This window comes from Chamaea fasciata, unplaced genomic scaffold, assembly GCF_029207755.1.
Source record: "Chamaea fasciata isolate MVZ Bird 193981 ecotype frontalis unplaced genomic scaffold, bChaFas1.0.hap1 SCAF_3, whole genome shotgun sequence".
Taxonomy (NCBI): domain Eukaryota; kingdom Metazoa; phylum Chordata; class Aves; order Passeriformes; family Sylviidae; genus Chamaea; species Chamaea fasciata.
Genome location: NW_027094088.1, coordinates 89,029,317 through 89,055,544, shown reverse-complemented (window position 1 = coordinate 89,055,544; position 26,228 = coordinate 89,029,317). Strand labels below are relative to the sequence as shown.

Here is a 26,228-nt window from a genome sequence, read left to right as displayed (position 1 = left end):
AACTTGTAAAGTTTGGAATAAATCCCTCTTGAAATAAAGTGTAATACTGAAAAAAAAAGTTTTTTGTTGATGAAATTGAGCTAATTTGTTGTTAATTGAGATAATTTATTTTGGAAGAACAAATATAGAAGTAATCCTTGCCTTTTCCTCTTTTTGTTCTCCCCCAGCGTTGCTGGCCTGTCTGTAAAACAGTTTCTGGATTCCTTTAATAGCTCTCTGGAATAAGCTCCACTCTGTCTTTGGCTTGGTTTGATGGAGTTATTTTAGTAAGATATCCTAGAAGAAATAATGGAATTGTAACCATCACTGCTATAGAACTTGTACTGTTTTTATTTGGTCAGTGTATTTACACAGGCAGTGAGGGTTTGGAATGACATGGTGGACAGGTTCTCCTAAGGAAATTCTACTAAGAATGCATAAAACTGTTATATTTGAAAAGGGAAGCCACTATTTTGGAATTGAAATGAAAACTTAGGTCTCTGGTAGGTGAAAGACAGGCTTGCAGGCTGATGCAGTGACTTTGATTTATACTTACTTAGACAAGAAATAGATCATCTGTATGGAATAATGGAGTTTTGGTACCACTGTGTGAAATTTGATTATAGTTTCAGTGTGTCATGTTTGAAAAGCAGGAATTTTTCAAAGTCTAACAAGAATAAGATTGCTAATGAGAGTATTTTATAGAAAGTATTTTCTCGTTTCATTTACAGAAACACATTTAATTGTTTTCATACAGCTAATTTGTTAAAGAAAACTGCTTTCTTTACAGGCTGCTGAGCTTTACATTTTTACATGCAGAAATACAATGCTGTTGTGTATTTCCTCTCTCTTCAAAGCTACATTCTTCTGCATTGCTGGCATTTTTATTATTTTTTTTTAAACTGGTTTTCCTGAGAGAGTACTACAGATTACATCAAGATGCAGACAGGGTAACCATAAGCCTTCTCAGCATTGCTGCATTGGCTGTTTCATATGCATATATCAAATCTCTGTTTTTCACTAAGCTACTTCTCCAGGTTTGAAATTAAATGGTCCTTCCTATGACTTCCAAGAGAAGTGGTTTTTTTTCATTTTCTTGGGTTTTTCAATTGAGAAGGAAAAATGTTTTGTTTAAATGCCCATTTAACTGCATGTCAGTGTTGGTCAAGAAATTAGATATTCTGCCTCATTCAGAGAATAAAATTGCTTAAGTACATCCCTTCCCATGGAGAGGGAAGACATTGGGTGACTTAATCTTGCATTTGGAGTCTGTGCATCTAATGCATGTGATGGCCTGGGCTTGGTTCCTGACTAGTCTCTAAAAACTACCTTAGGTGCAACCTTGTAGTAGTGCTCACTGTAGGTATTGGAGCACACATCCAGTTTATGGAGAGCAGTGTCACACAATGTGTTATGCTTTGGTGACACTTCTGTCCATCAACATTTTCAGGAGGTATTCTGCCTTCCTTAACATTTTATTTTCTTTCAGTCAGGGACTACCCCCATTATACTTCATCAAAAGCATGTTATGCAAATGTGTGCAGTTTTGGATGCCACAGTATAAGAAAGACATAAAGTTATTAGAGGGTGTCCAAAGGAGGGCCATGAGGATGGTGAAAGGTCTGGAGTGGAAGCCATATGAGGAGCGACTGAGATTATTTGGTCTGTCCAGCCTGGATGAGAATAACGGGAAGTTCAGTCTGCAACTTCCTCACAAGGGGAAGGGGAGGGGTGGGGAAGACATTGATCTCTTCTCTGTGGTAACCAGTGACAGGACTCAAGGGAATGGCCTGAAGCTGTAAACAGGAGGTTTAGGGTGGATATTAGAAAAAGGTTCTTTACCCAGAGAGTTGTTGGACAATAGAACAGGCTCCCCAGGGCAGTGGTCACAGCATCACCCTGACAGAGTTCAGGAAGTGTTTGGACAACGCTCTCAGGCACATGGAGTGACTCTTGGGGTGTCCTGTGCAGGGCTGGGAAGTGAACTTCATGGATCCCTTCCAATTCAGCGTATTCTATGATTCTATTGTGTGTATTTATGTATATGCACTATTAAAGTTTTTTTATTAGGAAAGGTAACATTGTGGTTTTAAAATGCTTCAAGTTGTTAAGTTAGACATTGCTGCTTTGCTCACTTGTTTTAAGAACTGCAAAAGCACTAACACTTAGAGAACAATAAAGATGTCATTGTTCTTGCTCCTTAGAAAAGGAAAGTTAAATTCCTTTATATAAGATTAGATGTAGTTTTGTTAAATCTGTATTTAAAAATAAGCTGAAACTGTTATTTTTTGTTAAAATCTGATGAAGTTGCTTAGGTCCTTATTAACTGCCATTTGTTTATCCTGCTTTGTTTTAATGCATATATAGAGACTAGCAAAGATTGTCACAAGTTTTATTTTAGAGAAGTTGACTTTTTAGAAGTGTGTTTTACAGTTCTTGTTAAAATTAGTGCTTAAAATATTTGTAGTGTAAAATCTGCCCTTCTGCTTCAGAGGGGAGGTTGCTTAACGTTATTGACCACTAGTGTTTTGCTGGTTTCTGCTTGATTATTAGCGATCACTTGCTGAATATGTAGCTCTTTTTCTCTTTTCAACTGAACTGATAATAGTACAGGTTAAGTAATATTTTAGCTCATGCTAATAAGATAAAAAAGCCTCATCCTAAAGTATTTCAACAGTTTTAAAATAAATTCTTAATTTTAGATTGGTGAAGACCTGAAAAATGAATTGGCTGATGAGCTGAGTGTGTCAACCCCTGGCTTCAGTTTGTCTAAAGTAAAAGAACAGATGTTCTATAAGGTAAGTAAAAATTGCTGACTCCTACAGATCTGCATTCATTCTCTCTCAGTTAAATGCAAAGTTACTAATTTTAAGTTTACCTATAGTCACAGTAAATCCAAGTATCTAAAAGACTAATGAGTCTTTAATGCTCTACTTCATGTGAGCATAAGGGTGGAGGGAGTGACTGGGAAAATGAAGGAAGCTTTGAACTACTAATAATGTCTTCTGTCCTCTTCTGCCATCCCTTACTTTTGCCACAAAAATGATCTTAAGTTTTAATGTTTCTCAGAAAAATGACTTGATTTACCTGGCTGTCAGATTGTTCAGGATGGAGATATTCTCAAACATCTATTGCTGAAATTAGGTTTGGTCTGATTGCATTAGCCAGAAATCGGTTTTGCAAGAGACCTAGGGGAGAGGAAAAAGTTTGTAATGTGGTCCACTGATTCTTTGGAGTAAAGTTGGTTGGGTTCCAGATCTGTTTGCAAAACATTCTGTATGTAACTTACATGAACCAGATATTTCCAGATGTTTGAAACAGAAATCCGTTTTCAAATATCAAATCAGTAAGTGATGCAAAGCTACATAATTGGGTCAATACTTGTAGACACAAACTTTGAAGTAGCTTATTTTGCCTGGTTGCATGACTTTCTGTAAGCAAGCAATATTTTCCCACCAAAATAACGATTTGCTATTCCTAAGTCAACATTTAATTTCACAGTCTTTGAGTTTTATCTGGAGATGTGTTAAAAGACAGAAAATGACTTAAAGCTTTACTGGTCTGTCTTGAATCTTAGGGTTGTAAACATTGTTACTGTGTTATTTTGCTATTCCACAATGTGGGTTTTTCTCCTTTCTCAGGTTGGACTTGCAGATGCTGTGGATTTATTTAGAGCCAGAAGAGTATATATTAAAGATGGCTTTGCCTATGTGCCATTTAAGGAGATTGATGTGATTGTGTTGAATATCTATAGAACAAAATTGTCTAAAGCACTGGCGGTAAGTCAGATAAAGTCTGATTTTTGCAACTCTTGTTGTATTGTTTGCTAACACTTGTGGACAATAGCCTTTTTGGGTTTTAAGTTTATGTGTTTTCATCTGGAGAATACCAGAAACCTTACTACAAATACTGGCAGCACTAAAAAAGTCCATTGTGAGCTGAGTGTTCATTAATTTCAAATGGTATTTAGCAATTTGTGCTAGAGGATTTTAGAAACTGTTTCTCACAGAGATAGTAGCATGCCCTTTCATTCAGCATGTTACCTCTATGCACACAACTGTTTTTTCTACTCCTATCTGTCTTTCTTCCCACAACATTTTGCAACAGTTTGTTGTTGGAACAAGTCAAATAGTTGTGGGGTTTTAGGCTGTGTTCTGTTTGTAAGAACTGAGATTAGCTCACTTGGTTAGAGCATGGTGCTAATAATGCCACAGCCATGAGCTCAATCTTTGTACAGGTCACCCACTTAAGAGTTGGGCTTGATGGTCCTTGTGGGTGCCTTTTAACACTGTTGAGTCCTGTGAGCTCAAATGAGAATAATCCAAAATATGACAGGCAAAGGTAAAGTTTTTGCTGTATGAGCATTTGAGTTATCATTTCTAGTTATCATCTGTGGTAAACACTGTATGTGAATGTCCTTCTGTTAGTAATTCAGTGATCAGCTCAGGAATTGCTTGTTTTACAATATGAGACTCTTCACAGAGTGTAAAAGTGGGTGATCATGTCTAATGCACAAAATATTTAGTCCTAGGAAATGCAGCATTGAATAACATGAAGGCAGTTTGGATTGCTTTTCAAAAATGTTTCCAAAGCCTTGTATAAGAATGCCAAGGTTGACCATAAACATTTAGTAAACTAACAGTAGGAAGCAAAAACTGCATTCCTTTATTAAACTAGAAAATTAGCATACTGCAATCTTATCAATTTTGAATTTAACTGGAGTCTGTGGAATTATTTCATGTACAGTGAAAATTGTGATAGTCTTATGTGAACATTTTCATTAGAACTCTTTAACAGAACTGCAACTAGAGATGTCTGTATTTGAGTTGATGCATAATGTTTTTGCTGAAAGCTGGTAACATTTGTGTGGGATTTAAAAGGAAAGAACATATTCTACAGAAATGTGGCTAAATATGCTGGCTATCTGCATCTATTCAAAATACTTTTGAGAAGCTTTGTGAACTTCTGAAATTTGCACCTTGTGTGAATAGCTGAGAAGTCTGAAAAACAGTAAGAACTGCAATGAGTAGGCCCTGACTTAGTTTGAGCAGAAATCTGAGAACATACACACAATTTTACATATTAATTTCACCCAGATTGCATTCTTAAAGCTAACAACTGCTTTATAGGAAAGAAGTACTTCTTTATGTTATACTTCGTAGCGATGGTTTAGAAATTTGAACACTCAAGACCTAGGAAAACTATCTTCTACAGAATTGCTGTATTTGAAGTTATTGTGATGCTTTGGGTTCTCATTAGCCTTTTAATATATAAGCTTTGTTTATTAAAATTCACCATGTTTTCTAGGTAAGGGATAAAAGATAAGTGATTTCTGTTGTATTCCAGAGCTCCTAATTGAACTTGGGGGTTTTGATTACTAATTTAGTTTGAGAAACTGTATTTAGTAAGCTGTTTCAGCTAATTTTAGCCAGCATGGTGCACTGCTGAGAGATGCTAGGGATATTATTGAGTCTTTGGAAAGGAAGGCCAAAGTTCCAGCATGTTTTAGAGGTCAGTCGAATGTTAATTTTGTTACAACAGAGGCTCAATTGAAGTGTGAAACTTGGTAGCTGGATACTTAGTGTAGTTTTCACTGGAACAAAACTATAAACATCAATTACATTTCAGTGAAACTGTAAGAATACATTTTGAAAGAAAGGATTGTGTGTATATAAATTCAGAGAATTTCCTCAGCCATGTGTGGAGTGAAGAGGCAGAAGTTACTACACAATAGCACAGTGCAAGAACTGTTTGCCAAAAGAAGTTGTTGAAATACTATTTGACCTGGGCTCAAGTTCTGCAAGTACAGCTGGTTTAGCTGTGCTTTTGTAGGACATGGATGCTTTTTTGTGTCTGCTGCAAATGAGAAATCAGCTAAGAGAAACGTGTTTCATTTCAGGCACTCTGGTGAAACAGAGGTCATCATGACTTTGCACAGAAGTTGTGCATCATGGCCAGACTCAATTAAGAAGTAATAAAGCCTTGAACATCATCACCTGTTTTGTTATTTAATTTGTCCCTTAATGAATATATCTGATAACATTACCACTTTGGTAAGTGTAACTTGTGTGTTCTTTTGGGAGTATGTTTTAGTGGTTTTGCAGCATCTGAGTGTTCACACTTTGTTCTCAGCACTTTCTAGTGGACAATCCTTGTTTTAGAATTTGAGAATTAAAGACTGTAATGGTGTGATAATCTGAATTAGGCTTGAATGTTGTTTTTAAAGAAGGGGTTTGTAAAATTAGGTTTAAAAATCGTATGTTTTGTTAGATATTTTGACTTCACTGAGTTAAGAATTATCTGGATGGCCGGGTTCCAACTGTGGTGGTGAATGGGGCCACATCCAATTGGTGTCTGGTCATTAGTGATATTTCCCAGGGCTCAGTATTGGGCCCAGTCCTGTTTAACATCTTTACTGATGATCTAGGTGAGGGAATTGAGTGCACTCTTAGTGAATTCATGAATGGCATCAAGTTGGGTTGGAGTGTGATATGCTGGAATGCAGGAAGCCTCTGCAGATCTGGATCTGGGCAGGCTGGATAGATGGGTGGCGATGGGCGGTATGAGAGTCAACAAAGCCAAATGCTGGATCCCATATTTGGGTCACAACACCGCCAGGCAGTGCCACAGGCTGGGAGCAGAGTGACTGGAAAGCTGCCCGGCAGAAAAGTCCTGTGGGTGCTGGTTGACAGTAGCTGGAGATGAATCAGTGTGTGTGCCCAGGTGGCCAGAAAGGCCAGTGGTATCCTGGCCTGTACCAGCAATAGTGTGGCCAGCAGGACCAGGGCAGGGATTGTCCCTCTGTACTCAGCACTGCTGAGGCCACACCTCGAGTCCTGGGTCCAGTTCTGGGCCCTTCAATTCAAGAAAGACATTGAGGTGCAGGAATGTGTCCAGGGAAGGGCAGCAGAGCTGGTGAAGGGTCTGCAGCACAAATCCTGTGAGGAGCAGCTGAGGGAGCTGGGGTTGTTTAACCTGGAGAAATGGAAGCTCAGGGGAAACTTTATCATTCTCTACAACTGCCTGGAAGGAGATTGTAGCAAGGTTGGTTTCTGCATCCAGGCAATTTGTGACAGGATAAGAAGACATAGTCTCAAGCTGCACCAGGGGAGAGTCAGGTTGGACAGCAGGAGGAATTTGTTCACTGAAGGGGTGATTAGATATTGGAGTGGGCTACCCAGGGAGGTTGTGGAGTCACTATCCCTGGAGGTGTTTAGGAAAGACTGAACAGGGCACTTGCTGCCATGATCTCTTTGATGAAGTGGTGTTTGGTCATAGGTTAGACTTGATCGTCTCACAGGTGTTTTGTAATGTAATTGATTCTGTGACTTTGGGCAATACTTCTGGTTCTGACAGCCTGCTGTGTACTTCTAATGGACAAAATATCCTGGTTATAGATACTGGAGAGATGATTTTTCAAGCATGTAGTTTCTTACCGCTCTCAATAGTGGCACAACTTTTCAATGTTAAAGCACCGTAGTTTTCAAGTATGGGTTGTTTGTGCAGTATTATTGATTATTTGTACTTGATCCATGTTTTGCTTTGTGGAGCTTATTTGGTGCTACTGTAAGCAATAGCATGCACAGGGTTTTGAAAGGAGTTAGGCCTATGCAGGAGCGATATTATGATGGAGGCCTGCCCTGTCTTTTCCAAGGTGCTCTGAAATAGTACACCTTATGGGAATGTGCTTGTGCTAAAGATGCTCTTCCTGGATCTTCAAAGCATTGAATGATTTGGGTGGTTGCCCGTCCTTGTTACACTGCTCATTATGTTGCAGATGTATGTCACCATTCTGCATGTTGGAGTGATTACAGTTGGGGTCGTAAGGGAGGAATCGAATGAGAGTGAATTGATGTGTTGACACTGAGCTTTGAAAGAACGGTAAATAATTCATAGCACTGACTTTTAAAAAAAGTTTTATGTTGACACTGGCAGAAATTCAGTTCAGTCAGTTATGCTTTAATCACTTACTAGTCAAGCCCATGAAGCATTCAGATGTTCTCTTTCATCATTTAAAAACAAGTTTGACATCCCAACTGTGGCTATTTCTTGAGGCTTTATAATAAGAGGAGTTGGTATTAGTCAGGCCTTCCTGGCAGTTCCAAGTACAACTGAAGATGTTAATTTTATGTGCAAAATCAATACTGCAAAGGTCTTCTTTATGTATTCTCTGACCCATTTGATAGTAAATAATTTCCTTGTGCCATTAATGATGATTAAACTGTAGAAAGCTTAAACATTTTCTGTAACGTGTGAGCTGTAATGTTAGCTCAACAATTGTTTTATAATGTAACACAATTCAAATTCACAGAAGTTGGTTAATGTTTTATTCATGAGGGCTTCACTGTGTTTATACTAACATACAAAATTGAGCATCTCATATTTGAGGAAAGTAGTTTTAAATTTCGATTTCTTAAAAAAAGCTCAGAAGATTCAGCTTAGTGTCATGGCCCAGCCCCACAGACTCATATCAGAGCTGTATTGGACTCAGTACTGCACAAAAGAGGATTGCTCTAGAGAAATCTGAAGTGGAACAAAAGTGGGAGAGGGTGGAAGAAGCAGCTGACACATGGATACAGGATGGAAGGAGGAACCCATACTGAAGCAGGTGGAGAGTTCCTGAAGGGATCACAGCCTGTGGAAAACCCATGCTTAAGCATTTTTATTTTCCTGAAGTACTGCATCCCATGGGAGAAAGCCCATGCCAGAGCAGCAGGCATTGTGAGCAGGCAGGAGCTGTGGAGAGGAGCTGTTCTGGACCCATCACAGCTGCCCTGGGTGGGAGGTGTGGGAATCTTAGGTGAAGGAGCACAGCGCAGCTGATGAGAGAGGGAAGCAAAGGTGTCATCTTGTTTGTCTCTGCTCCTCAGGACCTGAGTCTAATTGACAGTAAATGACATTAATTTCCCTAATTTTGTTTGCAGAGGTAATTGTTTATCAGTCTCCCTGTCTTTATCAGCACCATTTGGCCCCTAGGTTGGGGTGAGTTTTCTATGGCTGTTCTTCTGATATTTTGTCATGAGGCTTTTAGTTCTTCTGAGGCTGGATACTGGAGGAAAGGAGGCTCAGCACTCTGGTTCCAGCTCATGCAGCCATGTTAGCTTCTGTGTTTCCTGGGCTCTTTCTCTAAAAGAGCTCCCTGATAAGTTCAAAATGTGGGGATCCTAGATACTGAAAAACCTGATCTGACTGGCATGCTTCCAGCAGTGCTTTAATCAAATAGATTGAATCTTTATGTCATTTTACCTTACTAAACATTATGTTCAGAAAATGCTTTGTCCTAAAGTTTTAGTGCTTTTTGAATATATCCTAAAGCCATAAGGTGATGCTTGAGAATGTGTAAATATTCCTGCTGTGTGAATGCTTTTATGGTGTGCTTTGAAGAGTTTATCTTACAAGGACTTGTAATTATCTATGCTAACATCACTGAGCCATAGATTTATCATAGTTGTATTTAAATACTGCCCCTTTTTTGCCTAGCAATTGAAGTAATAACTTGGCTGGTCTCTGAATTACTGCAAAAAAAGCTGCTTTTCTGAAAACACTTTGCCAGAACATCATATAAGATCTTACTGTTTGCAAATTAAAATAAAACCTAGAAGTAGCACTAATTGGTGCCATATGGAATTGATTCCAATATTAATACATACAATCTTGATAAAGCATTTTTCTTCCTAATTTAATACCTGCATTTTTTTACTTTGAAATATTATCTTGTGTAATCTGACAAAATGTCTCCAAATAAAATTGTTGGGTGTTGAAATTGCAAAAGAAAGACCTCACTGGTCTAATTTAATATATTTTTTCTTGATTCCTTTCCTGATTAGCATGTAATCTTTTTTTTTAAACAGTTAGAAATGGGAATCAAATAAGTTGCATTGCTAATATCTGTAATGATTTGTCTTCTAAAATGAAATATTAGTCAAATAAATATGCTATTTTGGTTGACTTATGCTATAGGTACAAAGAACCTCCTAATTCAGAAAAGTATCAGTATACATAGCACCATCTGTGAAACATTTTCTTTCTAAAACACCTACTTTTTAAGCGGTGGAGCAGAAGGCTTTATGTGATGGGATTAATGTTGAGAAAGTATGATTGATGATGGTCTTGTCACTTGAAATTCATTTCAGGTGTTGTGTTCCCAGTGTTAACTTAAAGTAATTCACTGTAACATAAATGGATGATTTTTATAATATGCACATACAAGGTTAGTAAGGTAATAACTTAGGCAGTGTAAGGTAAAACGTGATTACAGTGACTTTGTCCTCGGAATCTCTCAGGTAAAGTTTGCAGTGAGAATTTTGCAGAGAAGCAGCTGGTCTTCATTTCTGAGTATTACAAGGTCATTGTCTAAGGCACTGGTCAATGGAATAAAATGGTGATATTTTGAGTGGGGGGAGTGATAGTCAGTGAAATTATTTAGGGTGTGTGTAGGTCAAGAGAAGACTGAAGCTTGTATGTTGACTTGTTACTGGACTTCCCTTTGTGGCTTTCTTTTTGGCATTGTCCCGTTGCTCTCTGTTTTCTAAAATACATCCTTCAGTGTTTTATCTCCTCTACTAATTGAAGTACATATGTTCCTTCTAGAGAACACATAGATTGCTAGGATAGTGTCAATATAAATAATGTTAGGAGTATAAATGAAATTCTACTGTATTCAGTATTTTTTCTTTCTATTTCTTCTCTTGTCTTCTTGCATCTTTCATACAGAGTATAATAGTTAAGTACAAAATTTGCAGCAGAGTCAATTGCTGTGGTCTCTACATAGTCCTGTCTGGTTTGATTTGTATGAAAATGCTCCAATCTTCAAATCCACATCGATATTTCATGATAGTCGAGCTAACAAAGCAAGAATTGCAGTATTTAAAGCATGTGGAAGGCTTTCCTAACTAAGTTGTTCCCCAAATTTCAGAAAAAAACTGGAATATATTACTTGCAAGTACAATTTTATTTCTATGTTACGTGGTAGATGTGATAACCTGAAAACTCATCAGTTAATATGGAACCTGTTAAATGTCATTCATTAATATGCTGGTAAGAGTAATTTGTGAATGATGCACTTTAGTCAGTGAGAAAGAACTGTAATGACATATGCAGTTGGTGAGTAAACTAAAGTCTGTATCTCAGGATGACACTGTGTTACAAATTTGCATTTTTCCTGATTATTTTCTTATGGTGGCCTGTGACCACAGCCATTTGCTATGTGATAGCTGTAGCAGTACTTATCTGGAGTTAATTTCATCCACTGTACTCTGGCTTAGCAAGTTTATGGAGCAGGCAAAAAGAAATGGGTTGAATCACTAAAAATTGTGATAACTACCTCTCCATTTACATGATTTTTTTCACACATTTTGCAATAAAATATGGAGAATGGCTTAGTTGTCCTTAATAAAGTGTTATAATGTCCTAAGCCAAGGAATGTACATGGCACATGTGACATTAACATGTTCGTTGCCATTCTTACAAATGATAAAGATCGGCTGACCTTTGGGGAAGGGCTAAATCTTAAATCCTTTTTTCAGTCAGGAGGAAAAATGGGATGTGACTGTCAGTAGATCAAAATCAGACATGAAATAAATTCAACACCTGGTAGTTATATCAGGTCTTGGCAGATTAACATATAAAATCTTTTTAGAGGTTGGAGCACTCCTTTAAGCTGTGAGTGTCAGAGTAAAGTATGCACAAGTTTTATCTCAGCAATGCCTTTGCCAAGATGTGTTTAAAAGAAACTCTGCTGTAAAACTAATTTTAAAAAGGCCCACTCATTTGACTGATTGCACAACTCAAGTGTTTTGAGCTCTTTTAAGAAAAAAAGCAATATGCTTTTTGAACTTACTGAATATTTATTTTCAGACTTTTAAATATAGATGAAGTGAATATTTTTAGAAATGCTTGTTACTGTCAGTGTTTCAGCTAATTTCTGGGTGGCTTCATTGTATGACTTTCCATTTTACTGCAGTTTCCCAAAGGATATTTCATCTGTTAAAGTATTACTTCTTCAATTAATTGCTAATTTGCATACCTATGCTATAGAGAAAGTGGACTTCTTTTGTAGTTCTTGTAAAGGGAGATTATTTGTCAGAATAACTTTTTCCTAGTCATAGGAAAACAGGGTATATTTCAGAGGCAGTATATTTGAATAGAATTTTTACAATAAAATCACACCCTGGTGTCTTACAGGCAGTCTGTACAGGCTATCACTAGAATTCTTGGAGTGTTGTCTTCTTGAAATATTAGAAACATGATTTAATTAGGCTGCAAATATCAGCTGGAGTAGTCAAACTTGGCTGTAGTAGCATTGGGCCTGTTGGTGAATCCTGCCCCCCTCCCTTCCCAGCTGTGGCTTTGTTTTTCACCTCTGGCTAGAAAAGAAGCAGGTCCCTACTTGGATAATGACTTGTCTCCAGGAAAGCATCAGGTGCCTCTGTGTTGCCTGTGCTCTGCTGCCAGGCTCCTACTGGATCATCACTTTCCTTCTAGTGGCCATTGACTTACCTGCCTCAGGAGTGCACTGCTGTATCCCTGAATGTTTTGACTGCAGAGATTTTAAAGTAGGGTAGTCAGTGTCTTATGCTCAACTAATTCTGGATGGTCCGTTTGATTTGGGGTTTCTTTTGACTGGATTTCCTGTTGGATTATTCCACGTGAGTTATGTACATTTGGTCGTGTCAACGTACATAAATGTTTTTTATCATCTCATTGGTCTGATGACATCTCATCTGTGGGAGGGAGGAGCCAGAAAAGTACTATAATATAGATATTTTGTTGGAAAAATTGATCTTGGAATGTGATGATGTACTTGGAAGTCTCCAGTTCTATGTGAAATTTTGTAAAATCTTACATGTGCTCTGTAGATTTTTCCAGGGACACTGAATTAGCTGTCCAGTGTCTGAGTTGTAGAAAGGCAGAAAATAAGGTGAAGTACCAGGGAAAAAGAGACCAGTGACGATACTCGGTTTCAATTTACATGAGGCTTCTGAAAGATTTTTTAGCTATGATTTTTTTCTGTATTTACAAATTCTTTTTCATGTAAATACTAGTATTTCTCTATTTAAATTAAACATCAACCCTTACAAACAATCTGTATTCTTGAACAAATATCAGAAAGCAAAGGTCTTTTTATTACCATCTGTCACAAGTTAAGCAAAATGACATGGTTTATTAATGACTGCAGCCTTTGTTATATGTATACATGAAAAAAAATGGATTAAATTTGGCTGTCCTGCTTAGAGCTTTTTAAGTAACAGAGAAACCCATGAGTTTTCCCTGTTATTTTTTGTAGTTATTTTGTAGATAGCAAAGTGAGGTGCAGGTTGTTCTGTTACTGGATTTCTTAATCCCCAACATTATTTATGTTTATTTTTACTCCATCCTTTTGATTTCTAGATAGTAAAAATAAAATGAAATGTGGAAATCCCAACACGTTGCCCCCCACCCTCTCTCTTAAAAACTGAAGTGTGAATCAGGAGTATCTTCTTTGGGGATGGTGGAAATGTAGAATTACTTCTTTTCAAAATGAGTAGAATGCCACCAGTTGTCAAAGTGAACGAATAAAACTATTAATCACTTCTTACTCCGGATGACAGGCTTTTAAAGTAATTTTTGGAAGAGTTGAGACTTCCAGGCACTATTGTAGAGTGCTAGGCATGTGACACCCCTTGTTGACAGAAAGCAAATACTTGTTTTTCTATAAAAGTTGATGATAGCTCATATTGCATGAGCAAGTAAATAAAAGAAATGTAATAGGGGGATGTAAAAGAAAAAAGAGCTATGAATTAATGTAGGATATATTTAAATTTAAAATCAGTCTCTTATCTGTCACACACAATAGATTTTGCTGTGTTAGATATTTTAATAAGTGTGATTTCAAAGGCAAATTATACTATTTCTTTTGAAATACGATTTTAAACTTTACTGAAATTCTTTCTCTAGATTGTGGCTACTGAACAAATTAAAATCTTGGGGTGAATCTGCTTTTAAATTTGGTATGTTCTCTAATGTTGCTGTCTAAGAAACAAAAGGCTTTGGAGAGCAGGCATCTTGATGCCTGTAGTTACCTTTTCTTTCTTCCCTCTCAGTGCTTTTATCGCTCATAGTACAGGTAGCCAATTTTAGACTAGCCAGTTTTAAATAGCAAATCCAGTTGGACTTTTGATCTTAAGTTACTTCAGGGGGAATGAAAAGGGGAGTGTAGTGGATCATCTGATGATGTGCTTTTGCCAAAATTTAGGCTGGTGAATAATCCCGGGTTTTCATTATTAGTGCCCTTTCTCGTGGAAAATTATTACACAGTTCTATTCATCTATATATTTTTCATATGTCATAGGATAATGCTGTTAGAGCTTGCAATAAGAACAGAGATGATTGAACTAATAATTAGAGAGGCAATAATAAAAAATTCTTCCAAGCTGCATGTTTTTCAAACCAGCAGGGTGTTTAGATCTGTGACTTTGGGAATTTATAACGGTTCCAAGACAATGGGTAATTCTTATGAAATGAAGTTCACAGCCTAGTACTCAACTCTTAAGAGAGTTGGATTTTTTTCAGGCATGGATGTGGGATACTTGAATTCTGTTGGTGCAAGGGAGAATTCATCATACAGGGCATGAGCATAAACCTGTGCTCTGCTGCTGAGGGATTAAGAAGTAGATGTGGAGTAGTGGAGAATGAAAGCTTCTCTCCTGCTCCATGCAGGGTGCTCTGCCAGCGCTGCTGGCAAATCTGTGCAGAGGCTGTGTGAGGGTCATTGTGAGCTCTTCTTTCAGGTGGACAACTTTTCCCCAGGCATGAATGCTATTAAGAGCAGGAGAAGGATATGAGATAAATGAAAAAAGAAATCCATTTTATATTCTTTCATAACATCCTTTGTCTTTGTGACAATGTCTAGAAGCCACAGAGAACCTCTCAGGAAAAGAAGCAGCTTTTGGTTTTTTGTGTGTTGTTTTTATTTTTAAGACCTGGCTCACCCCAGAAACATAATACTTTGTATAGCAAATGGTAACATACTGTCATCTGACAAGTGATTATTCTGAGCTCAGGATTAGTTTTGGAATTTTTTCCTTTTTTTTTTTTTTTTTTTTTTTTTTTTTTTTTTTTTTTTTTCTGAATGTTGGGTAGCACTGTTGAACTCTAAGTCACAGTCACTAAGATTTTCCCTGGCCACTGATGTGTGTTCCTTCAGCCATTTAAATAGCATAGCAAAAGCAATCACAATGGGATTATGTGATGCTGCTGCTTAAACTTTTAGTACCAGTGTTGGGGTTTGGACTGAGTGTAGTTCACAACTAAGCCGACAGTAGGCTCAGTGTATGCCAGCAAAGTGCCCTGGCTGCAGAGGTCAACAGTACCTTGGGCGGTGTGGACAGAAATGTAGTAGGTGAGTAGAGAGAACTAATTCCCCCTTTGCTTTCCACTTAATAAACCACATCTAGAATATTATGTCTAGTTTGGGGAATTGCAGCACAAAGAAAGATGTTGATAAACTGGGGCAAGTTTTGGAAACTTCTGCCCTCTGTGTTTTCTGCCTGTCTTTACTGCCAAAGCCGAACCTACTGCTTACCAGATTTTCAGCTCTTTTCCAGAAGAGCTGTTCTCCTGTGAGTTTGCCATCCTGTACCATTCTGTCATAGGTACAGGACTTCTCAGTTGTGCTTGGTGAATTTCAATTACAATTAGTCACCTAAATTTCTCCTGTAGCCAAGGAATATGGGTGGCACAACACATGCCCAGGCAACACATGCAGTGTAGCACAGTCCAGGCTTGGCTTACTCAGGTTTACTGTAAATGGAATCCTTAGCTGCTTGCATTTTACAGTGAGCAGTGAGCTGGTTAGTATCACTCCAACCTTCTAACAGCTTTTCAGCCATCCAATTTAACCTGGACTATAGAGTTGCATCTTAGATTCAGAGATCTGGTATCAAAGGTCTTGTCAAAGCCAAGGCAAATGCCATCTGCTCTTCCTTACTCACAAGATGTACTTTTTTTTATGATAGAAGGCAGCCATGTTGGTTAAAAACAAATAAATTATAAGTGCATTTGAAGAATACTAACCTCTGTGACTTTCCCAGGGTCTAAAGTGAGACTGCCTGGCCTGTTGTTCCCCACTCATCCTTGTTGCTCTATCAGAAGATGGATAGAGGACTTGCCATTAAGTCATCAGGGGCCTCTCCTGATTAGAGTAGCCTTCCAGCAGTGGTGGAGAGTGGGTTCATAACTTCAGCTCTCAGTACCCTCAGGTACATCCTGTCAGGTTTCACAGACTTTCATGAGAGGACATTTCTTGGTAGATCTTTTACTGGATCCTTTTTGACTACTTGGTAGTTCTTTGCTTCCTTAAATAATTTTTATAAGGTGTAAATGTCTGGAAATTTATCAGTAAAGATGGGCGAAAAATGTGAAGGTTAGAATTGCTCTCAAACTTGCATTCATCTCTAATTTGTGGCATTGCTCTTAGCAGCTAAAATACCTAAGATCTAATTGATTTCTGTTCACTTTTGGAAATTTAAAAAGTCAATATGTAATACTGCTTTTTTTGTTTACTATGTCCTGTCATTTAGCAAACATAATTAAACTATGCAGTTTTAATATTACATGGAAATGCTATAGCAATTATATTTCAGTGACTGCATAATTGGACTCAAAGGTTTCCTGTATTTTCAGGATTCAAGAGGCAAAGCTGGGGAATTTCAAAATACTTCTGGGTAATACTGTCAGTTTTCAAGTTAGATGTTTTTGCCTCCTGAAGTCTTTATTCTGCTCTTTAAAGTAAGTTCTGTGGGTGCACTGTTTTCCATGTTGGGCTCGAATTTAAGGAAGCTTTCAGAAAAGCAAGCTCAGGCAAAGTACTAAAAATCCAATTCTTTGTATGAATTTTCTTTCCAGGCTACTGCATTTCCACAGCTGACATCGTGGTCCAGCTGGACACTTTACCCAGCGAGTGTGGAGTTTGGAGCAGCTCTCTCAGTTTGGTGTTTTGTGAGCTGACTCTCTAAGCTCTGGTGGCAGTTTAGGTGTGGTCAGCACCCAGGGGATGCGGTGACTTCCTTCCATAAGATTTATCATTAACTAAACCAAGTATCTGACTGTAAATGAGCAATTACATTTTTCTTGTTAATTATTGTTGAGACTGCTTATCATTGATTTCTATGGTCAATTCCTTGTTCTTATTTTCTTTCCCTAGTGTTTTAGTTAGTTTTCTTCCTGATGTCATTGCATTCTTTCTAAATGGACATATGTTCCTTTTTTAATAATATATGTTAAAAGCTTTTTGCCATCTTTAAAAGATGAGTGGTTCTTTCTTTCTGAATATTTTTTACCAACTAGTGTTGATCCTGGAAAATAATGCTATCTGTATTTACCAAAAAAGCAGAAAACTCTTACTAATTAACTGGCTACTCATTTGTTTCGAAAACTGCTTCTGTTTGCTTGTCTTTTCAGCTTTCTGAGGTCATTGCTTGAGCATTTTCCTTCAAGTGCTCTGTAACCTGAAATACTGCAGATGTATCATCATCAGTGGACAGCTGGCTGTAAAAGTCATCCTGTGTTTAGAGCTTTGTTTTTTGCCTCGATGTGGTTCTATTCACCACACCTAACCTTAATATGACCAGTATTCTAGTTTAAGATCTCTGTGTTTGATCTTTTCCTGCAAATATTGTGTATTGTATCTCTGTAGATACCACTTCACCAGCTGGATATTTAGAGCATTGTCCTGCATTCAATATTGTAAAAAGAGCACAGCCTGTTCCAGGTACTCTGGAGCCACAGTGGCACAGGGGTTCAGGCACAGATTTTTATTCTTGTCAGCGCTGCTGTGAAATTGCATGTCAGGTTCCTTGCAGAAGAGACATATTCCAGATTTTAGCTATTGTTTCAAGGTTATGTCTAAAACTTTTCAAGGAGAGGATATAGAATTCTACAATCTTATTTTTCCCAGACTTGTGTTCTAGTTGAATTCTCTTCATTGTCAGATCTAGCTTAGGTTGAGTTGTATGTTCCCTGTCTGGCAACAAATCCAATTCTTCAGCAAGCTTAAAAAAATCAAAGCACAATTCTACTATAGACTGCAATAAAATGAAATAAACAAACCATGCTACTTACTCTTTGTAGAGCCAGAGCCTTAAAAAATATTTATGCTAGGTGGTAACTGTGCAGCTTACTGCAGAGATAACCGAATTAGTGAAATGTGGCTCTATTATCTTCGACAGCATATCTGTGTTATGCCAAGCTATGACTGAGAAGTAAATGAAAGTGGGAACAGAGTACCATGCTGCCGTGATGATTTTATCCTTAGGACTTCTGGTGGAATCTCTAGTGAAAGCTGTGTGTGTTTAGCAGATGTGGAGGCAAGTACATTCTGAAAATCATTCTACATATTATGGCTTTTCTGCATGTGAACTTCAATATAGTGCAAGTGCATAGTCGAGATTCGCTTCTACTTCAGTTCCCATCTACCTGATTTAAATGGCAATAAAAGTTTAGGTTGTCTCACACATCAGGAACAAGCTAAAACCCTGTTACTTTCTATGTTCTAGCTGGTAAACTGATGAAGAAATAGAGACCTGAGTAAAAAAATATATCGGTTTGGAATGCTTCTGCAGTTGTCTGCTCTTGCAGCGAGATAAAGCAATAAAATAGCTTTGAAAAAGATTTGACACGTTTCCTGACATAATTTGTCTGTAAGCAACGATTCCTATATAGCTCAGTTTTGCTGGTTTTGTCCCGTAACAACATTTCCTCCTGCAGTTTGCAATGGTCTTTCTCAAAATAATAGAAGTAATAAGAGGCATAGTACTTCCTGAGTAGTAGAGATCCGACTTTATAAATCCTAACCCTGTTAGTGACACCTTTGCAATAAAAATTCTTTTCTGTGTTTTCCTAGACTTGCAGTTTTAAGCCTTGTTTGTGAAGTTTCAGTCAGAATAGTAGTGCTGTATACACTTGTGGACTGTGTTGAATTAAAAATACAGTTTTGAATTAAAAATACAGTTTAATCAACTCTTATGATCTGGTTATGCAGCATTAAATTAGTAGGCCCCAAAAGTGTTTAAAAACAGGTATCTGTTTAAAAAAAACAGATAGCAGAAGATGCTTTTAAGCACTTGTAAAGATTTTCTCATGCCTCTTGCTGACCACGGACCCATGAAACTGCAGGTCTGTAATGAAGAGGGGCAGTGTCAGGTATACTTACTTTCTCTTCTTTTAGAAAGATTTTATTTATGTTCAAGATGAAGTAATAGATGTTTGCTATCTGAAGTGATTGTAAACCAACCTTAGAACTGCACTAAATGAATTAAAACAAGTATTCTAAGTTTCTCAAGCTAGTCCTAATCACATTTTTCTTACAAAAAAAGTTGTTGGTGTATCTTACAGTGCATTTAAATGCTTGTAATGGCTAACTAACAGAGTTTTATGTGTATATATATATATATATATATATATATATATATATATATATATATATAATATTTTTATTCTTGTGTTTTATTATTTGAAACTTGAATCAAAAGAATATGTTAATTTAGGAAAATAAAACAGACCTATCAGTGTAGTCACTGAATTTAATACATCGTTAAGTATAAGATGCATGTCACTGATGTGGCCGAACAGTCATTATGGAGAAGACATATTCACTTAGGTTTGAATATTGAAGTTCTGGATGTGTCATTCCTAAAATAAGATTTGACTTATTAATGAACAAGGTGAATGATGAGAATAGTTTATGTTTTTGTTGGCTTATTTTACCTTTTCCAGTTACCCATCAGTCCCAAGTACTTTTCTCAAAAAAGGTGAGCATTTACTCAGTCTTTGTTATATCAACTAAGTCATTAAAAATTCTCAGGAACACATGAGAAAGATTAAATCCCAACAAACTATTTCAAACAACTTTCCCTACCTAGTTCATTCTGTGATTCTGTGAACTTAAAGTTTATGGGGTTTTGATAGAGATTTCTGGGGGTTTTTGGTGCATAATAGACTGTTATGTAAAGTTCTTTCTGTTTTGAGTGGAGAGGTTTTGGTTTGGTTGTTTTTTTGGTGGGTGTGTTTAAGTGTACTTGGTTAACCATTGGGACTGTGTGAAAAATAGTTGCATTTTTATTGAAAACGTGTGGGAATTGACAGAATCTTGTTTCTGAGTATTTGGTGATATGCAAAAATTAAGCATGCTATTTTAAACATCTTTGCTGTGTTTTGATTCAGAAAGAACTTGAGATGTTTTTAGGATTTGAAATGTAACATTTGAGTTAAGCAATGATCTTTTATGAGGACTGTCTTGGTTTTTATTTTAAATTTTGTTGCTTCTAGACATGACTGTTTAGCTTGTATAAATTGTGTTCTGTCACCTATTTCTACCCAGAAACCCTGATGGGATTCTGTGACTTTCCTTGTGTGTCGCTTTTGATCTCTCGGATCTCTTTTGGTCTCTTTGATGCTTGTTTGGTGCAAGGTTAGCATGTCTTACTATCTAGTTGTATTTCCATAGTGGTGATATTCTTGAAAAATACTGATCTGGCCCATGGTGGCTTGACACTGTTGAAAAGTGCTTTAGCAATTGTCTGCTCAAGAGCAAGGCAGATGCTCCCATACAGCGTTACTTTGTGCTGTAGATAAAGGGGGGCTAGTTTGGTGAAAATTGTGATCCTTGTCTTTATCCAAGCTTCAGACTGTCTCAGGCGGACAAAATTACATAGTCCTTGTACACATTGCCTTCTTCATCTGGAGTACTTTATAGATATGACATTCAGTGAAGAGCAGCTGAAGTGGCAAGTGGATGTCAGAGAGAGAACTGAAGTGGCTCTTTCTGAAAATAAGAGGCATTTGGCCTTACTTGGCAGAAAATAACCTCTTGCTGGATGTTACAAAAGAGCTGGTCATCTTTAATGCTGCTTCACTGGTAGTAAGTTTTCTGTACATTTTGTTTATATATGGATTATTTCATTGAAAACTATCATGAAAGATAAATTAATGGGCTAATTAAAAACAAAAATTACAATGAAAAATCTGCATGACAATTAGTATTTCTTTTAGAGCAAGCATGTGGTTAAGAACAATGCTATCTCTTAAAACACTGCACACTGGTTTTGACTTTCTTCATTTTCCTTTCACCCTATACCACTTGGTAGGGCTGGCTTATGAAATTGGGAATACAGGAGTGAAACTGAGCCTGGGAAGAAGAGAGTCACAGCAAGGTTTTGTTTTGGTTTTTTGTCTTTGTTTCCCACCACCTAAATCTCTTTTCATTGTCACTACATGAGCTTTTTCCCAGGTTGAGTCTGTTTTGCCCATAATGGCAATTGTTAAGTAGTTAATGGACTTGCAGATCTATTTTCTCCCACCTTCCTGTTGAGGAGGGGAAGTATGCAAATAGCTGGGTGGGAGTTAGGCTGTAGCCAAGGTCTGCCCACCAAATGGTTCAATGACCAGCTCTCACATTCTTTGAAGAGAGTTACATCAAACAAATCTATAGTCAAGCTGTGACTGGTACCATGGACTCTGAGGAGGGCACTCCCAGCAAGGGTCAGGTCTTGGCTGGTGGCTTGGGTTCTATGCACAGTGGTTCCCTCTTGGGTTCAGCCTTTTGCAGTGTTGAATGTTCATGGGTGAGTCACCTCCTCCTAATCAGGGCTATAATTTTTTATTTGTTTGTTACATTCTAATTTAGGTATTTGGCGTAAGCTGTCAGTGGCCTCCTTGGTGGTGTTGTCTCTTTGACCTTATCTGTATCTAAAGCCCACCTGCTGTTGTTACCTGAGGTGCTGTCATTGTTTTGCATTTTGGCCCAAATGTAAGGATGCAAAACTCTTATGAGGTCATCCATTCTTCCTGTTTTTGTCTTGCCCGTACCTAAACCATTAGAATGAGCAGATGTTGTTTTTCAGGCAAGCTTACACCAGTGCTTTCCTCATTTTACCAGTGTACACTGGTATCATCTAAAGAGTTAGAGCTGGACAAATGTAGTCAAATTCTTATTTTCTAAGTGACGCCTCCAAGCACGCTTGGACAATACACGGTTGTTTCTGTCACTTCTTGAAGGCATTAGGGACAGAAAGTTTGAATGAAGGAAAATAAGGATGTTTTGTTGCATGTGTTCTTCTATTTTGACTTAGTGAATTGACCTTAAAGAAAAGAGATAATATTTTAGACAAATAATTTCCCATTTAATTTTGCTTTCTAGAACAATGTTCTATACAGGCTGAGGAGTGAATGTGATTGCTCTGGCATTTTGTGGGAATTGTTTACTGCTTTTTCCTAACCTCTTCCATTATCTCTTGCACATAGATGAAAACAATGTGATTTTCCCAACCTTGCTAACCTTATTGTCCCAGATAATTTTTCTCCTGCTTGAGTATTCTGTACAGTATTCTTAGTCCTGGTAAAGTCACAAGTTGTGTGAAAAGAAGCTAATTTTCTTATGCAAAATGGACAATGGGCTTTCACAAGATTTTCAGTAACCATTAGAGAAAATGTTGTAAAAAGCAAAATTAAAGAACTGTGCAGGTTTGGAATCTGTGTTTTTATGGTCACAAGGATGATGCAATATGCTGAATGCTGTATGAAATTTGCTTAGTAGGACTTGTGAACACTGTTTCACGAAATAAGAAAGTAGCTAATGAGTATATATAAAAAATATGTCACTCAATTCACCTAGTCCCAGTTTGGCGAGGGCTTTGAAGCCATTTTGGTGTTCAAGGGTTATGCCAAACCAATCTGCAAAAGAATTAGTCGGCTGACTCTCACTGGTAAGTGATTTTTAAAATTTTTATTTTTTGTTGCTGTGTTGATGACCTACCCAGAACATGACTGATACGAAATGCATTTGGATCTAATAACTTCTAACTTTTAATTGTGTATAGACCTTATTCTTTTTATACTATTTTTAACAATGGCTTTGCTGAACTATATAGAAAGTTGCTATTTATGTACTTTATGTACTCTTTCTCTACATGGGTTATTTTCTCTTATGAAATTGTGCTGCAAGTAATTGTGAGCAGCTTTAGACATCCTTTAGGGCTTTATAATTACTCAGCAGCCATGGTGGAACAGATTTGATGCTAGCAGCAAGAGTTCCTTGGCTAATATAAATACTTGAACTACTGATTACAGCCTCTGATCCTCTGCCAGTAGTAATTACATCCTCTATTTCTCTGCCCTGAGGGTGCTGAACTGCTGTAACTTAGGAGAAACCAAACTTCTGCAGCCTGTTGCCAGACACTTGGCCAATACCATTGTATATTCTTGTGGCTCCCAATGGATCATAAACTGTGGTTTGAAGAATGTTAGAATTAGACAAGAACACAAAGGATATTTGGTAACAGGTTTTGCTTAACATTATGTTGTTCTTGCTTCAGAAAATGGATACCAGGTATGTTCAAAGGATAATGTTTGGGGAGTACATTCTTCATAAAAACTTTTTTAGTACTTCCTTTATTTGAAGGCAATACTGTAAAGTAGTTTTCCTTATCCTCTGAAATGCACTTGCAGTACCTGATTTAGCATTTATTTGGTTTTCCTTTGCACATTCTTCTGGCTTCAAACAACTTATATCTTTCAATCCTGTACTTTTGGTTGCTGGACTCCATAGTCTTTTTGGTGCCTGTTTTTGTGTGTGTGTGGAGTTCTTGTGGTGGCCAGCAGTGTCTGCGCAGTGTGTGTGTGTATGAGGAGTACGTGGTCAGCCTGGCTGGGGTCAGAGGCTGGCAGCAGCCTGGCTGTGAGGGGCTGGCAAGGAGAACATCCCAGGGGCTTGGAGCCACCAGCTTCAGCTTCAGTTTAGCAGCTTTCTGCTCTGAAAGGCACTGAGCCACCGGCCTTCATAGAGCTCAAATGGAGGTCCCACTTCCATAGTTAAGTTCTAAGGCAGCAATATTTATGTTTTATAAATAAGTAGCTTTTTTGAAGACTTGGTTTTCTGCTTCATGAAATTTACTCCTGTGCGAAGCGTTCTTATGTCACAGTGTATTTGTTTATTCAGAAGTAAAATATTTGTAATAATTCTAAATGTAGATAATCAACATCTTAAAAAGATTAGAGCATTGCATGTTGCGTGGAGTTGCTAGTAGTTTTCTTTGATACAAATGTCCTTTTTTGTTTTGGAAAGAAAATACTTAAACATTAACTCTCACTCATGTCTGGGAAATGTCATTGCTGTTACTGGCAATTGAGAGTAGAGATGAAGTAAAATGTTGGAAAATGATGATAAGTAGGCTCAGATTAATGCTAGGTTTTAGCTGTATGAAATTTGAGTGCCTGTCATGTTTTTAGCTCTACTTGCTAAAGATAAGAATGTAGTCACTGGTACTTGAACATATGGGAAACTGGGGCTTAAAACTATCAAAGACTGGCTATTAAACTATCAAAGATTTGATTTTGCTTCTTAATAAAAGATAATCAATATTGTAAAATATGCACAAATGAGCAAAAGTGTTTCAAATTTTATATTTTACATTTAAAAGATTGATATCTTTCTAAGTTTTAGCAGCAAAACAATTATTTTCAAGCAGTACCACATTGAAAGAATAAAACAATTGAAATTCACTTGGTGCCTTCTGAGTTTTGAAAGCAAGAGATTGGTGTCGTGCAAGCTGTTGTAATAAAATCTTTTCTATGTTGTTTGTTACTAAAGATCAAGTGTGGAATTCCTAAGGATTACTTAAACTTATTTGCGATTGTATAGTAAATTTGTCAAGGGAAAAAAGTAAATATATGGAGATTTGAGAAGCTCATTAAATACAGAAAAATGTTTTGCGATGGTATCCTTTTTCCTTAGATGTTAGTGTCTCTATCTTATTGTTTAAGGACTGAATAAGAGCACAGCCTTGGTAAGTGTCAACTTCTGTAAGTAATCCTGGTCCCTAAGAAAAAGTGATTTTAAGATCTTTTGTAAATAATTTTTCGTTGAAGGAAATCTAAGAGTAAAATGATCTTGTTTCCTAAAAGTCTCTTCATTTCATCCTCTTGAAAAAGGACACTTGACAGTCTTGTTAGAATTTGTTAGGAAAATCACGAGTAATTAGTAAAATTTCCCTACAATGCAGATGAAAATGTGGACTTTGGAGGCTGCTTAGAGAATGGAAGCTCTTGCATGCAAAACAGGAAGGCTTAGTAGTTCAGAAATATTTGGCACTGTATTATGGGCTGTATTATGTATTGTGTGTTTGGTTTTCAGAAGGTTCCTCAGGGAGATTGGAGAGTCTCCATCCTTGGAGATATTCAAACCCCGCCTGGACAGTTCTGGTCAGACAGCTCTAGGTGAGCCTGCTCGGTCTGAGGGGTTGGAGCAGATGGCCTTCAGAGGTACATTCAAACTTCAGCCACATTGTGAATCACAGTTGTTGAAAACCAAACACACAATATGAAATACAGACAGCATTTCTTGATGTTCAGATGGCATCTCCTGTGTTTCAGTTTGTTGTCCACATTTCATCCGGTCCTGTCACTAGTCACCCATGGAAAGAGCCTGGCTCTGTCCTCTTTGCACCCTCCATTCAGGTATTTATATGCATTGGTAGAATCCTCCAGAGCCTTCCTTCCTCCATGCTGAACAGTTCCAACTCTCCCACTCTTTCCTCATTACAGATGCTCCAGTCCCTTCATCCATGTGGCCCTGTGCTGGTCTTTCTCTGGTATGTCCATCTCTCTTGTAGAGGGGAGCCTAGAACTTGGACAGATAATCGATTCCCTGTATTAAAATCTGGTTACTAATAAAATCTAAATATCTTTTCTGAAGTTCTGTAATAAAACTGATTTATAGTAACTGATTTTTATACAGTAGCAGACATTTATTTCCTGTAGTGCATAGGGCTTTAGTAATAGGGTTTTTAAAGATAAAATACATAACAGTTTTTAACTGAAGGTTTTTATGAAGGCCTGCATTGATGACTATGTAGTAATAACGATGACTACGGAAAATGAGCTTTTAATCAAGTGTATTGGATCGGTATATAGGGAATTGTTTCTTCTCTTTTTGACTATAGTCTTCAGCATCAGAGAACTTTTGCTAGTGTGGTTGTTCTTAAAGCAGTTTTGGAACACATCGGTGCTAGACTGATGAAGTTTGTGATGGGAAACACCAGCCATGGTTTGTGACAGTGACTTTAAGGGTTTTTAAATAATAATCTTTCATATGTTCTGACCAATTGCTTCTTGTGTGATATTGGCTAGTAGCTTCTACCAAGAAGAGGTTTTATGAAGAGATTTTGGCTTTCATAATTTCCTTCACTTCGAATGAAGTGCAAGGGGCGAGTGGTGTG

The 26,228-nt window shown here is 37.4% G+C and overlaps 1 protein-coding gene across 2 annotated transcripts in view; it reads left to right on the top strand.

Annotated features, from left to right (window-relative positions):
• The window catches only part of PRIM2 (DNA primase subunit 2), a 93,803-nt gene that overhangs the window by 18,636 nt on the left and 48,939 nt on the right, over positions 1-26,228 (top strand). For both annotated transcript variants that reach the window (XM_066180547.1, XM_066180548.1), the window contains exons 5-6: positions 2,682-2,777; positions 3,621-3,758. In XM_066180547.1, coding sequence (XP_066036644.1) covers positions 2,682-2,777; positions 3,621-3,758 — 234 coding nt within the window. The remainder of the gene's footprint in view (positions 1-2,681; positions 2,778-3,620; positions 3,759-26,228) is intronic.